The sequence below is a fragment of the Lipotes vexillifer genome, unplaced genomic scaffold, assembly GCF_000442215.2.
Source record: "Lipotes vexillifer unplaced genomic scaffold, Lipotes_vexillifer_v1.1 scaffold164, whole genome shotgun sequence".
Classification (NCBI taxonomy): Eukaryota; Metazoa; Chordata; class Mammalia; order Artiodactyla; family Lipotidae; genus Lipotes; species Lipotes vexillifer.
The window spans coordinates 4,471,178-4,486,499 of record NW_006789313.1 but is presented as its reverse complement, the minus strand read 5'-3'; the positions used below and the strand labels follow the sequence as shown (position 1 = coordinate 4,486,499).

General features: G+C 38.3%; 1 protein-coding gene across 7 annotated transcripts in view; it reads left to right on the top strand.

The window, feature by feature from the left end:
• The window catches only part of SLC12A6 (solute carrier family 12 member 6), an 87,728-nt gene that overhangs the window by 60,972 nt on the left and 11,434 nt on the right, over positions 1–15,322 (top strand). For 4 of the 7 annotated variants that reach the window (XM_007462527.1, XM_007462528.1, XM_007462526.1 and 1 more), the window contains 12 exons: positions 1,767–1,861; positions 2,871–3,002; positions 3,755–3,901; positions 5,281–5,335; positions 5,818–5,948; positions 6,953–7,194; positions 9,299–9,513; positions 10,474–10,632; positions 10,810–10,908; positions 11,180–11,237; positions 14,008–14,182; positions 14,483–14,601. In XM_007462527.1, coding sequence (XP_007462589.1) covers positions 1,767–1,861; positions 2,871–3,002; positions 3,755–3,901; positions 5,281–5,335; positions 5,818–5,948; positions 6,953–7,194; positions 9,299–9,513; positions 10,474–10,632; positions 10,810–10,908; positions 11,180–11,237; positions 14,008–14,182; positions 14,483–14,601 — 1,627 coding nt within the window. Of the gene's footprint in view, positions 1–1,766; positions 1,862–2,870; positions 3,003–3,754; positions 3,902–5,280; positions 5,336–5,817; positions 5,949–6,952; positions 7,195–9,298; positions 9,514–10,473; positions 10,633–10,809; positions 10,909–11,179; positions 11,238–14,007; positions 14,183–14,482; positions 14,602–15,322 lie in introns of those variants that run through there. The other 3 variants (XM_007462532.1, XM_007462531.1, XM_007462530.1) reach the window with 2 other exon arrangements.

Here is a 15,322-nt window from a genome sequence, read left to right as displayed (position 1 = left end):
GGGAACTACCAAAAAAATGGATTCGAAAGAGCCATCCATTTGCTAACTACATGATCTGACTTCTTCCTGTCTCTCCAACCATTCTGTCCTTTCCTAGCTCTATTTCAGCCATGTTATCTATTTTGTTTTATGAATCCATTAAAGATTGTTTCTGCTTTAGGATCTTTTAAAATTGCTGTCCCTCTGCCTGAAAGACAGGTTTTTCCTGACCACCCCTTGCCAAGGGTATGCTGCAGCCCGCTAGCTCGTACCAGCTCATGAGAGCCAATTACGTGCATCTCTCCCCAAAACCACATTCAGTGACTTCACATTAGTGGTTTGAAATTAGCATGTGTAAGTATTTGCACCACAGAAATTGGCAAAGACTATAAATCAGTATATATGTTTTTTAATTCTGGAGAGCCTGCTTACCAGCACCCTAAAGATCTTACTGAAAGTTGTCTGTCCTTCCCATCCCCAGTCATAATCTATCCCAGTACATTGTTCATTTTCTTCACGGAACTTATCACTTTTTTTTTTTTTTTTTTTTTGCGGTACGCGGGCCTCTCACTGTTGTGGCCTCTCCCGTTGCGGAGCACAGGCTCCGGACGCACAGGCTCAGCGGCCATGGCTCACGGGCCCCGCCGCTCCCCGGCATGTGGGATCTTCCTGGACCGGGGCACGAACCCGTGTCCCCTGCATCGGCAGGCGGACTCTCAACCGCTGCGCCACCAGGGGAGACCTCATTGCATTATATATTTTTAATGTTCACATTATCCCAATTTTAGCCAGTGGGAACCCCTTCAGATTGGCTCTTCTGTCCTTTGACATGACTCAGTTATTTTGATAGCTTGTTGGCTATTTCCCAAGCTCATCTTACATATTTAAGGTTATAGGACTTTAAATTAATTTCTTTAATTTTTGTATTGACCTCTGTTTCTTCAATATTGAAAATCTTAGGGTTTTAGGGGGGGGTTTGTTTTTGGACCGCACCGCGCGGCGTTCGGGATCTTAGTTCCCCAACCAGGAATCGAGCCCGTGCCCTCTACAGTGGAAGCGCGGAAACTTAACTGGTGTACCACCAGCGAGGTCCCTAAAATCTTAGTTTTTAATGACATTTACACAATTTTAAAATTTTACTCTTTCTCTTCTGCCAGGCAATTAGAACTATGTAACTTTTACAATAAAGAACCAAAGTTAAGAAAGCACTCAAACAGAAACTCTACTGTTTTAGGGAACCCAATCTCACTGTCTTTTTTTTTTCCTCATAGTGGGTTCACCAGATTCTTGTGGGGTGCCTCTTTTAACATAAAAAGATAGGTGGCGATTGTTTGTACAAAAATGTCATTTATAAAAGGTCAGATAGCCCTGAAGGCAGAGGGCTTTTATTGTCATTATCCACAGCAACAGTGTGGAAAGTAGCCCTTGTCTAACACAGTGTTGTACACTGAGTAGGTACTCAGTGACTATTTTTTTTTCATCCTAGATTTGGGTGACATTAAGAGTAGGGTCTCTCTAGGCTAGGATCTTAAACGAATAGTGTTTCTAGAGGTCTTCATATTGTTAAGAAAAGGAATGACCCATGTTTACTTCTTAGAAATTTGCTTTTGCTCCTGTTCAAGAGGGAGTCCCATTCTCCAAGCAATGCTGATTGAGTTCTGCCATTCTCAGATGAAAATCTGAATATGAAAATGGGTTCTGTTATTACAGGGGGAACATGCAGTTATTTGGTGCTGATGCGTCTTCAGTACCAATGAGAAACTAACTTGATTTACATTTTTTTCCAGATGATGGACATAAGAAAGCTCGAAATGCTTACCTTAACAATTCCAATTATGAAGAAGGAGATGAATATTTTGATAAAAATTTGGCACTCTTTGAGGTAATATTTGGGAGAAAACTAGGGCAGAGATTTCAGGAACAGAAATTTCTAGATCGCTGTTTTCCACCCCATTTAGTTTTAAAACAGTACAGGTTGGATAATTTAATAACTAACTGTTAAAATACAGTACTTACTATAGCTTGTCATTGCAGTTGATTTAATCTATATAATCTAATTATTGCTAATTAATGAATAACCATTGAGTCAAATTTCTATGAAATAAAGAGGAATGTTGACATCACAGGCATGTGGAGAACCTTGCTGTCTAATTTAACTAGTATTTAAATCTCTGTGTTGTAATAATCTACTAAGTACAAAATTTTTCAACTCTGTGTTTGGGATGAATGTCATTTACCTTAGAACTACTAACCAAAAATAAGGGTGGGAAGCAGACTGCTGGATTAAGAGGACCTGAATGTCTCATCCGACTAAGGTAGCATGGACTCTGAGGGGATCTGTGTCCTGGTTGTTGAAAGGAGCCTGGTTTAGTCCAGCACTGCATTATCTTACTTTGGACAGTGATTCAAGTGCCACTTTCCTCATTGTTCCTATTTTTTAAATGATATTTTCTCTTAACTTTCTTCAAGAAAAGGTCTGAGGTGAATATTCGGCTCAGTCATTTTCATTGACCTGTCCATGCTTGGTGCTATAAATAATAGCTATAAATGTTAGTAGACTGTTAGTAGTACTGTAGTTAAAGATTATGTTATCAGTGTTCTTTATGAGGTTACAGTTGTTTGTAGGGGCCAGTGTGGTTTTGTGTTTTCTGTAAAGTTAAGCTATTCGAAAGAATCATAAAGCTTTTCATTTAAGAATTTTATAAGAATGTGTGTAGCCCTGATTACATATTATAATATGGGGGGAGAATAAAGTCTCATTGATAAATTTTCTTAAAATGTTTACCTGTGAAATTTTTTCTTATTTACTTTGCAGTTTTCTGGGAGAGGGATCATTTTGATGCTTATTCCCAGTGTTCTTCAGTATTTCTTTCTTATTTCTGGCTCTATAGGAAGAGATGGACACCAGACCAAAGGTGTCTTCTCTCCTCAGCCGCTTGGCCAATTACACTAACCTGACGCAAGGAGCAAAGGAACATGAAGAGGCAGAGAACATCACTGAAGGGAAAAAGAAGCCCACCAAGGTGAGGCCTTGGAATAACAAGGACAAATAAAAAGAGCCCCGTATACAAGAAAGGAGGAAATGTCCAGGGCATCACTCTGTGCTCAAGAACTATTGAACGCTTGGTATATGCCAGGCACATGAGGGAGTGAGCTGTGTTATTAGTAGCTGGGAGACAGGCATTCCAGGGAGAGGGAATAGCACTTCAAAAGAAAAGTGTCCACACCCATCTACTGATGCCATCTTTCTGTTGTGAAGCTGTTGGGTTTTTCAAAGACCAAATATCAGTTTTTCTCAACATGAAAATATGGAAGAAGATTACAAGTAAGCTTTCTGGTTGTTCAGGAGTAAAACGACTCTCAGATGTATTTTATCAATTACGTTTACCAACTACTATGAAAGATTTATGCCAAATTCTGAAGGAATTCCATCAAATCATTATCCTTTTTTTTTTTTTTTAAGAAGAACAGAAAATTTTAAGTTGTTGGGGATGCACTTAAAAGTTTATTTGTGATCAGATGCTTATGTAAAAATATGTGGAGAGCTATGTAAAGTTAAAATGTATATCTCTAGGAATAATAAAAAGTATGGTGATAAACATTTGTTAAGATGGAGATTTTATATGTGCCTATTTAAAAATACTGCTTAAACATATCATCTCTGCTTTGCAATTAAAATGATAGGGTACAAGTTTTTATATAAAAGTAAAGGGATGAATCATCTCTTCTAGATGACTACATGATTTTTTTCTTTTGTCAACATCTTTCTTTCCAGACCCCCCAAATGGGTACTTTCATGGGTGTTTACCTCCCATGTCTACAAAATATTTTTGGAGTGATCCTGTTTCTACGCCTTACATGGGTGGTGGGCACAGCTGGAGTTCTGCAGGCCTTTGCAATTGTCCTTATCTGCTGCTGCTGTGTAAGTCCTGAGTTGGCCCCTGAAGATCACCTGGAACATTGCAAGAGCTCAAGAGTATCATGCTTAACCTATTTGGGCATAAAAGAAAGAATACGTACTGGGGAAAGACTCATGATCTCAACAGGGGAGATTATTTTGATACTAAAATCTAAACAATTTTCAGTTATTTAGTGTCAGTTATTCACTGCTTATATCTGTAATATGATGTACTCAAAATTACAAGGAAAGACTTCTGTAGGAAGTAGAAGATACAGTCCCTGACTTCAGAAAATTCAGAATACAAACCATTTGAACTCGATAACACTAGTGTTGTGACAGAAAATATGTTAGAAAATGTGATGTGCTACTCCAGTGTGGTACCAATAAACAAAGCTGGTTGTTGTTTGGGGGTAAGAGGTATTCGTTTTGTTCTGCAGTATCATCCGTTATCCCTTCCCCAGAAATTGGGGTGTTCTTTCCAGTTCTTCTCTCCATTATACTGAGAATGTTCTGGTCTTCCTTTAATTTAAACTCCTTATCTGTGTATCTCAGCCACATCTCTCAATTTTATTGTAAGTTGATAGATTATTATAAAAATTTTAATTTTATTATTAAGCCATCTATGGACCTCTTTTATTACTATCACCATTATAACACTCCCTGTGCTCAACTGAGTGCCATGTAAAGCAGGGTAAGCGGACATAGTCCATATCATTAATAACTTAATGGTACCACCATTTTTTCCCCCCGTTTCTTAGTCTTGAAACTTCAGGGCCGTATTTGGCTCCTTGATTGCCTCTCATATCTCATCAGCTATCAAGGCCAGTCAGGTCTCCCTCTGAAATCTCTTTTGTTCAACGCTGTCTTTATATTCCCACTTCTACCACTGCAGTCCTTACCTCTCACTGAACTACCACAATAGCCTACTAACAAGTCACTCTGCCTCCATCTACTTCCTATCTTCAGTCCATTCTGTACTCTGCTGCTATCAGGTAATGTTTTAAAAATACAGTTCTCATGACCTCAGAAGTCTTCAGTGGTTCCCCTTCTTACTGAATATTATTCTTGTTATTGTAGCCAGTCTTTAGTCAGTTTCCAATCTGTTTACCAAGTTTTTAACTAGGAGACCAGGGTGAGATCAGTGGTTCTTAATAGCACCTAACCTACTGATTAAGATGTAGGAGCGTTTTAACAGAGTACTCAAGATACCAGTAGTGTGACCAGTGTAGCGTGTTGAAGCACATCTCATTTGCATACCATTTGGTATGACAGGCAACTCCCTCCATAAAAGTAGGTAGAATTAAATATTTGATAAGTGCCCTGAGGTCCACAGATGGGAAAGTAGTACAGAAATGTCATCTTTATACATTAACAGTCTTCTCCTTTCTCTTTCTTTACAGACAATGTTGACTGCTATCTCCATGAGTGCCATTGCCACTAATGGAGTGGTGCCAGGTCAGTAGCTAAGGCTGGATTTCAGGGATTGTCATTGATTACTGTATGTTTCTGCTATAAAGCCAGAGGTGCAAACTTCCAAGGAACAGAATACTATTTAGTTAGTGGCCACAGGCACTAACACTATTTGACTTCAGAATACCTTCTTTTAAAAATCTCTGTATGTTTTAAGCTAGAATCCATAATTTCTACTGCATTCTTAGCTTCTTTTAGTTAGAATATATATTTTATTCATCTATCTCATGCCTGTAGTAAGTATCCTCTGATATTTTTCTAAGTAATACAAATTGTGCTGATTTATGTGGAACATTAGATGTGCAGTATGTAGGTTTCATCTTTTACTACCTACCAGGAAATTTACTTTTTATCATATTCAGCGTTTTCAAAAAGCCTGAAACATTTATCCTTTTTTACGACTTGTTTACATTCCTGTTACTTACATACTTTTTTTTATCCTGTTCATCTTCTGTTTTGCCTTTTAGCTGGGGGCTCATACTTTATGATTTCCCGAGCACTGGGCCCAGAGTTTGGTGGGGCTGTTGGCCTCTGCTTTTATCTTGGTACCACATTTGCAGCAGCCATGTATATCCTTGGTGCCATTGAAATTTTTCTGGTGAGTAATGACTTAATTGTGGTCTAAAGTATAGAAAAGATATAGATATGGATTTATTTTGCCATTGGATATCAAAGCTTCTGAGAAATCAGCTACAGGAATCAATCAAGTGATTGACTGCTAACCTGTTATTGACCTCGTACTATGAATATGAGTAAAAAAGGTTGAGGGTATCTTTTGCCTGCCTACTCCTTCCCCTCCACCCAATCACCAGCACCCTGCCACCTCAACCAAAAAGTTAAAGTCTCAGAGGCAAGACTTGGGCTAGTGGGGGAAAAGTAAAAGAAAGTTTATCTCTTTTGATGTCTTTATCCCAATGAAACAAAATGTTTTTTCATTTATTTATTCACTTGGATATATTTCTTACTATTTAAAGTAACGATAGCAGAAGTAGGACTCAAGATAATCATTACAATTATTTTGTATAACACTTTAAATAAATTATTAACACATTCCTTGTTTTTCCATTTGGGAGTGTAAGTATTCAGAATGGCTCATAGACTTTATTTTATTTATTTATTTATTTATAAATTTTTGCCTGTGTTGGGTCTTAGTTGCAGTGCGCGGGCTTCTCATTGCGGTGGCTTCTCTTGTTGCGGAGCACAGGCTCTAGGCACGCGGGCTTCAGTAGTTGTGCCACGTGAGCTCAGTAGTTGTGGCTCCTGGGCTCTAGAGCGCAGGCTCAGTAGTTGTGGCGCACGGGCTTAGTTGCTTCGCGGCATTTGGGATCTTCCCGGACCAGGGCTTGAACTCATGTCCCCTGCATTAGCAGGCTGATTCTTAACCACTGCACCACCAGGGAAGCCCTGACATGTAGACTTTAAAAAGAATCCATGATGTCCCATTTATGTAGGCATTTTAGATCGAAATATGAATTAGGCTATGTCTCCCGTCATTTTCTGTCTCAGTTTTGCTTTCCTTCGTGAAAGTAAATGCAAACTACGACAGCCCTTTTATTTGATTATTTTGAAATGACCTTATTTTCTGCTTCTTTTGCCTAACAGGTATATATTGTCCCCCAAGCTGCCATCTTTCATAGTGACGATGCACTCAAGGAGTCAGCAGCCATGCTAAATAACATGCGTGTCTATGGCACAGCCTTCCTGGTCCTCATGGTATTGGTGGTATTCATCGGTGTACGCTATGTGAACAAGTTTGCCTCACTCTTTCTGGCCTGTGTCATTGTGTCCATCTTGGCCATCTATGCTGGAGCCATCAAGTCTTCTTTTGCCCCTCCACACTTCCCGTACGTGTCTCTCTGACTAGCCATCATTATTTGGTAGTCATTAACAGTATCTGGTGATGTGATCATTTCAAGTCAGAGTCTCACAGTTTCTCTGAGATTTCCCTCTTGGATAAGCCCAGTTAGCATCTGTGCGGGAAGCCTCCCAGCAAATTGTGTTGTGTTGATCCTCTTCCTTGTGTCCCAAGTATACAACTGGCAGCCATGGCCATCATTTGGATATAGATAGTGGGTTTTTCAAAACCTCCTGATAATGATTATGCATATTTGAACTATTCATAAAGGCCTTTTCAAACAGCGTAGTTTTGCCAGCAACCTTTATAAAGTATTTAAAGGTTAGATTCCTTTTATTGATGAAGAATCAAGAGATCAAGGAAACCTAGATTCCTACCTAAATATTTATAATTAAATTTTTTTGTTCTGCTGTTAGTACAGTAATGGACTTTCTAGTCATAAAATAAAGGGAAATAAAGGTCACATCTTTTGCATATATATCTTTCTATATATATATATATATTATATTACATACCATAAGTAGTACAGGTACCTTAAGGTATATTTTTTTCAGTTAGCAATAATCGCGCCTCGGATAAACCTCATTGGCTACGATACTGCCACTGCGCAAAGCTAAGGTATATATTTTGAAGTAGAAATGGATTTGTACAGATGCGTGACTCACAGGCTCACCTGTTTTCCATTTGACTAGTGGCCTAGGGACTAGACGGCACTGAGTGTTGTTTGTCACCTTATTACAGTGACTGTATTTGAAGAGTCATCCTGATCACTCAGGGCTCAAACTCATCAGTCTTATGTTGATTTAACCTGATTACAGAAAAATAGATTTTTGAAGATGAAAAAACAGGTCCATAGAGGTTAAATGACCTTCCCCAAAGTTAATAATTGTCAGAGCAAGAAAATGGATCCTGTGATTTCCTGATTCCCAGTTCAGTGTTTCTTCTGCTATGCTAAATGATGTCAGTAATAGATTCCATCAAAAATTTTCAGTCTGCTTGTCTAGGGGCTGCCAAGCAACTGAAGACCCACTTGAAGGCTACATTCTGCCTATATCTTAACTTGGGAAATTCCATTTTGCCTCAAGTTCTCCTTTGATGCTTTTCCTCTTTTTTGGTGGGCAAAAGTTCATGATGTGTGGTATTTTCGTTAAAATATTTCAGCAGAACAAGCCAAAAAACCTAGAGGAATGCATGAAACAGTACTGGGAAATGTTGAGAGTTGTTGAAGCTGAGTAGTGGGTACATGGCTTATTGCATATGTATGCTATCATTTTGCAGATTTGAAAAGTTGCTTTTTTCCTCCTGAGAGGTATTTTTAACTGTGGGTGTATTATTCCTTTATTCATATTTATATCTCTGGGTGAATGAAAAAAAATAAAATCAGCAGTTTGTATTTGTATTATCCTTAACTACCCTCACCCCTACTGGGTCTGGGCTTAAGTTCAAAAACAGTTTTTTATTAGGCCATAGACGGATGGCCTAATTCTAGCCAAGCTGTCTTCCTTGAAACAGAAGACAGAAGCTCTGACCTTTAGCATAACATTTTCAAGGGAGTTGTTATGAACATAAGGCTTTTTCTTAGGCCAAAGAGAAAGGGGTGGATTTGTGTGTGTGTGTGTGTGTGTGTGTGTGTGTGTGTGTGTGTGTGTATGGAAGAAGAACAAATGGACTCTAAGATTCTTTTCAGACCTAACAGTTGGTTAATAACCTAAAAATTCTGGAAGATGACTCAGCACAGCGTCTTCAGACAGTTCTTCTGATTGAATTCTGTCACTACTGCCTACCACCTGTATGACCTCGGGCAGACTCCTTTTTCTCCCTAAAGTTCAGTTCCTCCATCCACAATGTAGAAATACTAGTACATATTTTGTGAGATCACTGTAAGGGTTACACTGGCGGAAAATGTAAGACACCATTCACAGAGCTAGTCAATATTAGTTCTTTAACCATCTATGACAGTAAAAACTCTTAAGATGAGATTTTTTTTTTTCCTGAGCAAACCTATATGCTAACCTGTTTCTAACCTATTTTCTTTTTTAAAATACTTTTTCCCCCTTTCTTCATCTTTCTCCTCCCTGTTTGTTTTCATTTAGGGTCTGCATGCTGGGCAACCGCACCCTTTCATCAAGGCACATTGATATTTGCTCCAAGACCAAGGAAATTAACAACATGACAGTACCGTCAAAGTTATGGGGCTTCTTCTGTAATTCAAGTCAGTTTTTCAATGTCACCTGTGATGAATACTTTGTTCACAATAATGTCACTTCAATCCAGGGCATCCCTGGATTGGCTAGCGGTGTCATTACAGGTAAGTTGGGAGGGTTGGGGACACGTTTTTAAAATTTTTCTCTGAGGAGGGCTTTGCCATCTTGTTGAGCCTTTATTTTTATTTTTTGGTCATGCCACGCGGCTTGTGGGATCTTAGTCCCCCAACCAGGCGTCGAACCCACACCCCCTGCGTTGGAAGCATGGAGACTTAACCACTGGACCTCCAGGGAAGTCCCGAGACTTTGCCATCTTAGACTCATCTATTGTCCATCAATACTGCCACGGTGCCACTTCCCTTCTTAAGTTCAGCACACAGCTCTTAAATCAACATCTTTCTGCTTTTCTGTTAGTGATTTTATCCTTTTTCAGGACTCCCTTGCAGTGTTGTCTGCTAAAATATACTGCTCTTGAGTGCAGAGCTGAGCAAATGACTTTTTAACTTAAGATAATAAAGTATTCTCTGTGTTATTATAAAATTGCCAATGTTTTTCCCACGGTGACAGCTAGAATTATTTTAATGTCATCACATCCACATGTGTATTTTCCTAACTCATCTAAGTTTTTGAAATTCTCTGTAAGTGACTTCTATTTTAACTGTTTGGCCCACAAATTTCTTTGCATGTAAGCAAGTTTACACTAAGGTGTTCAAAATAGCATTGATGCCTAATTTTTTTTTAAAAAAATAGGTTTTATAAGGCATTCAGCTTTAGTTCGCTTAACTTTTACTAATTTGCATTGGTAAACTTAACTGCATTTGTATGTACCAAAGTATTTTGTCAAATTACATTTGAACCAGATGAGAAAAGGCATTAGGTTTTTATTTATGTGTACTTTGTTATATGATATATATATGCATATATCTGTGCTCATGTAGAAGCAAACATACCCTTAAAAGCTATATAAATGATGAATCTGACTTAGAATGTTGTTGGCTGGAACATTATCTAATTATGTCCTTTCCATAGTGCTGCTGCTTATATACCCTTTTTTCCCACTGCAGAGAATCTTTGGAGTAATTATATACCAAAGGGAGAGATTATTGAAAAGCCCTCAGCCAAATCTTCCGATGTCTTAGGCAGCTTAAACCATGAATATGTCCTTGTTGACATTACCACCTCTTTCACTCTTCTGGTGGGGATCTTCTTTCCCTCTGTCACAGGTAAGCAGATGGGCTGTTGCCTATTTCACAAACAATCAGACCCAGGGAGTGATTTTTCTTACGCAAAACTATATTCTCAGGATTCCCAGATTTGCCTGTAGTCTTTGATAGCAATGTGAATATCAAAAGTGTTTAGGAACTGAAGAAGTTAACGTGTTCTTTTTTCCTTTTCTAAAGGTATCATGGCTGGATCCAACAGATCTGGAGATCTGAAAGATGCTCAAAAGTCTATTCCCATTGGCACTATCCTCGCCATCCTGACTACCTCCTTTGTTTGTATCCTTTTGATGGATCCAGTCTGAGTCTTAGTCATAGGAACAGCTATAGAACAAGGGTGATCAGTATTTTTAACCTGGTAATAAAGATATCTGCTTTTTACCACCTCACTTCACATCGGATAGTCTACCCACCTCATCTCTAAAACTCAAGAAAGAATTTATGAGATAAGTGAATTTAGCCACTCATTTTACTGATAGAAGAAGTCTCCTGAGTGTTTATGTTCATATTAGAAGGTGAACATCAGTTTCCTTGACTCTCAATATCATAGATTTAAGCAATGTTGTCCTTTTTGGTGCATGTATTGAAGGTGTTGTTCTCAGAGACAAGTGAGTAGTTGATTTCTTTGTAACAAACATGTGTCTATCTTCCATTATGTCTGATCATCCCGTACAGCCCCAAGACAGTTATAAACTCAAAACCCACCTGAGATATATATCACAACTAACAATTAGAAAATACATGTATATAGGTCCCCCAAAGGGAGCTGTATAATAAGGGCCAGTAGGTTGTTGTATAAGATGCAGTGGATATAGGACTTCATAAAGCAGTGAATTTGTCTGAATAATGAGGACTTTTCTGTACAGTAAAGAGAGCTGTTGGAAAACTAACAGTAAAGGAAGGCAAATAATAAAAAATAAAAATTTAAAAATTGTTTCTGGCATCTCCTCTATGAGACATAAGTGTGTCTGATTGGCATTCTAAATAAAATCTTGAAGCTTACTTTCTTCATTTCCTTCTTGAAGGCTGCTGAGTGTTTTTCCTTTCATCTGTGAATACAAAAAAAAAGAAATGTTTTGCAAGAGATTTCTAGAAAACTCTTCCTCCAAAACCTGCTATATCTCTTCCCTTTTTCCCCATCTTGAGGAGTTAATAGCCTTACCATTCATCCCTTCTTCCATCAATTCCCTCATCCAGTTGGTTTCTAAGCCCTATAAATTTCACCCTTCATTCTTACTAGATCTCATTCTTTCCACTATTTTTATCCCCATCACTCTGTACAGGCCTTGAGGATCTTTTGCCTAGATTATTGTAATACTCTCCCTTTCAGTTTTACTACCTTCTAATCTTTCTTCTACACTGTCACCAGAATGATTTTTCTAAAACACAAAATTTGATCATAGAACCTTCCTGCTCAGAGCCTGCCAAAGCCCCTTAATGCCCATTACTTTGGTCTTGCCCTCTCTACCTCTTTCTGATCTCATCTCCCACCGTTCCCTCAAAAACCCCCTAAGCTCCAGCCATAACACAGAGTAAATATTGTTGTTTCAACTTTCCATCCAGCCACATATTTGTGGGTGCAATGTTATTTGCTTAAAATGGGTTACTCCCACCTGGCAGACTTATATTCATCCTCTAAGACTAGACTAAGTGTCCTTTATCCTGTGAAGCTTTCCCAGACTTGCGCAACAGATAACCGCTCCTCCCTTTGTTCAGCCACTCTACTGAACATGTTGTATTATTGCACTTAAAATACTGTATTGCAGCTACTTGATTTCATATTTCTGTCCCCTATACTAGATTGAATTCTTTGAGGACAAGAACTCTAACAGATGCTATATAAATATTGTTAACAAAAATAAATAAGTAACACAATTTATTATTTCTATATGATTGTGATTGAAAATGGGTTTATAGAGCTTTGGTAAATTATAATATAAAAATTATAGAAAGTGTAAATTAGAATACCACTTCAGAAAACTGTTGGACATTATCTCCTAAAGTTGAACATATGCATACCTGGTGAACCAGCAATTCCACTGCTAGGTATATCCAACACAAATGCATACATGTGTGCATTAAGAAGTGTGCACAAGGATTCTTTCAGTGGAATTGTTCTTATGAGGCAAAATCTGGAAATAGTCCAAATGTCCATCCACAGTAGAATGAATAAATTATGTATTCATGTGATGGAAAACTATACAGCAGTGAAAATTAATGAACCACAGCTACGTACCAAAAGAAAAAAAGAAAAATTTCACAATGTTGAATCAAAGAAACCAAACACAAAACATATATACTGTTTCATTTATTTAAAGTTTAAAAACAGGTAAAACTATATAGCATTAAAAATTAGGAGAGTGGGGAGGGAGAAAGAGCTGGTGAGTGGGCATAAGAGAGGATTTTGGGTGCTGGCAGTGTGTTCTGTTTCTTGACTGGATGTTTGCTTTGTGAAAATTTATTGAAATGTGCATTTAGTTTTTGCACATTTCTTTTGTGTGTGTGATACGTTGTAAAAAATCATTAAAACCATAAATAATTAAACAATGAGATGCCCTGTTTTACCCATCAAGTTAGCAGTGACTTAAAATTTTAATACTCAGAGCTGGTGTGAAATAGGTATGTGCCGTAAGACATGAACCTCATCTACTTCCAGTGGGAATAAATCCAGTATACCCTTTCTGGAAAGCACTTTGGTAGTGCTTTGAAATATTTAACAATGTTGATTCCTTTTGTTGCAGTTACTCCCTCTTAGGAATCTACCATAAGGAAAAAAAATTTGAAATGTGAATGTGGATATGTGCATAAAGACGTCAATCACAGTATTTTCTATAGTAGAAAATCAACACTAGAGGAATGGATAATGTAAATTATGATAATGTAAAGAAATGTGTAAAAATGTTTATTCATGAGTTTTTCATGACATAGGAAATTGCTTATAAGTTTAAAAAGAATACAGAAGTATAGGTGCAGTGTGGTCTCATCTATGTTTTTAAAAACATAGTAAACACTAAAATATGCAAGGTATGCAAAATGTTATCAGTTATGTTACGATTATGGATTTCCTCCCTGATTTTTTTGTATTTTTCTATACTTTTACAGTTTTTCTGCAGAGTAGATATTTTGATAATTTGAGGGGGAAAGCTTTAATTAAAGCTTAGCTTATTTTCTGGCCCTACAGGTTATTCTTTTTCTTAATATAGGCTACTAGTACCTTTTGATCAGATCTACCTACGTTTATATTTATTATTATTCATGTCTATCTCAATTTTGATTCTCTAAAAATTATAAATAGAAAAAATTGGGGGAATGCCAGTCTAGTTTTTTCGTCTAAAGTTATTTCCAGGTCAAATTTCCTCACTCTGATTTCTCTCCCAGGTTTGGGGATGCTGTGAAAGGTAATCTCGTGGTGGGTACCTTATCTTGGCCGTCCCCGTGGGTGATCGTTATTGGCTCCTTCTTCTCCACGTGTGGGGCTGGACTTCAGAGTCTCACAGGTGCACCGAGGCTGCTACAGGCTATAGCCAAGGATAACATCATACCCTTTCTGAGGGTGAGTGACCCTGTCCTATGCCCTCTTCCTGTTTTCCCAGGTTTTGCAAGAAACCGTGTGATCTTCATAAAGCTTAGGAATTACTGGATCATATAATATGAAGACGTGGCTTTTTAGCACAAGACCCTCTAAATCTCTAGTATGAGTTTACATGTGAGTGGGGTAAAGGCATTTAAAAGCTACCACAGTTGTAATACTATTATTTTGCAGAGCTGTGAAACCATAGCATAGAGGAATCAGGGAGCATTGACTCAAACCCTCCCCACACTCCTGTGTCTGATATTTCCCTTCTATGTACAGGTGTTTGGTCACAGCAAAGCCAATGGGGAACCTACCTGGGCTTTACTTCTAACTGCTGCCATTGCAGAGCTGGGAATCCTTATCGCCTCCCTGGATCTTGTGGCCCCAATTCTTTCCATGTAAGAGCCAGTTATTCTTTTCACTTACTCTTGCTTATGTGATGTATAATACATGTTGATTTCCATCAGGCATGTGACAGTAGTGATAACAGAGAGAACCAAGTATAGGTGTAACTTCACCTAAATAATAAATATTCCTGAGACTTTTCATGTAAGGCTAACTTCATAAGTTGTCATGGTTTCTTTCTACCTGCATAACTTCAGAAGTGCTTTGCCTTCATTTCTGATTCGTTATCAACTGATTGTAGCTTTTACTACTAGTCATTCAACTTATTGACTTATTGATGACTTACTACCAACCTGGCACTGGGCAGTATGCTGAGAATAAGCATAAGGTGGCTGAGACACAACCTCAGAGAATTGGTGGTAGATAGATAAAGAAACCAGTGATCCCTGTCTAGTGTGATGAGTACTGTGGTCAAGGTGAATACTGAGCACTATATGAGCTCCAAAGACTGAGACTCAGGAAAGGTTTTCTGGAAGAAGTGACACTTGTATCTTGAAGGAGGGCTGGCTATTTGCTAATCAGTGAAGGGGTCAAAGAGATCCCAGGCAGGGAATGTGTGTGAAGGAACCGAGAGATGAAATAGTGCAGCACATCTGGAGAAGTGAAGGTTTGGCTTTGATCGAGTGGGAGGTTGCGGGTTGGCGAGGTGCAGAGCGGGGAAATAGGTAGAGCCAGATCACAAAGGACCTGGAACTTCTACCTGAAAGTAGTGGG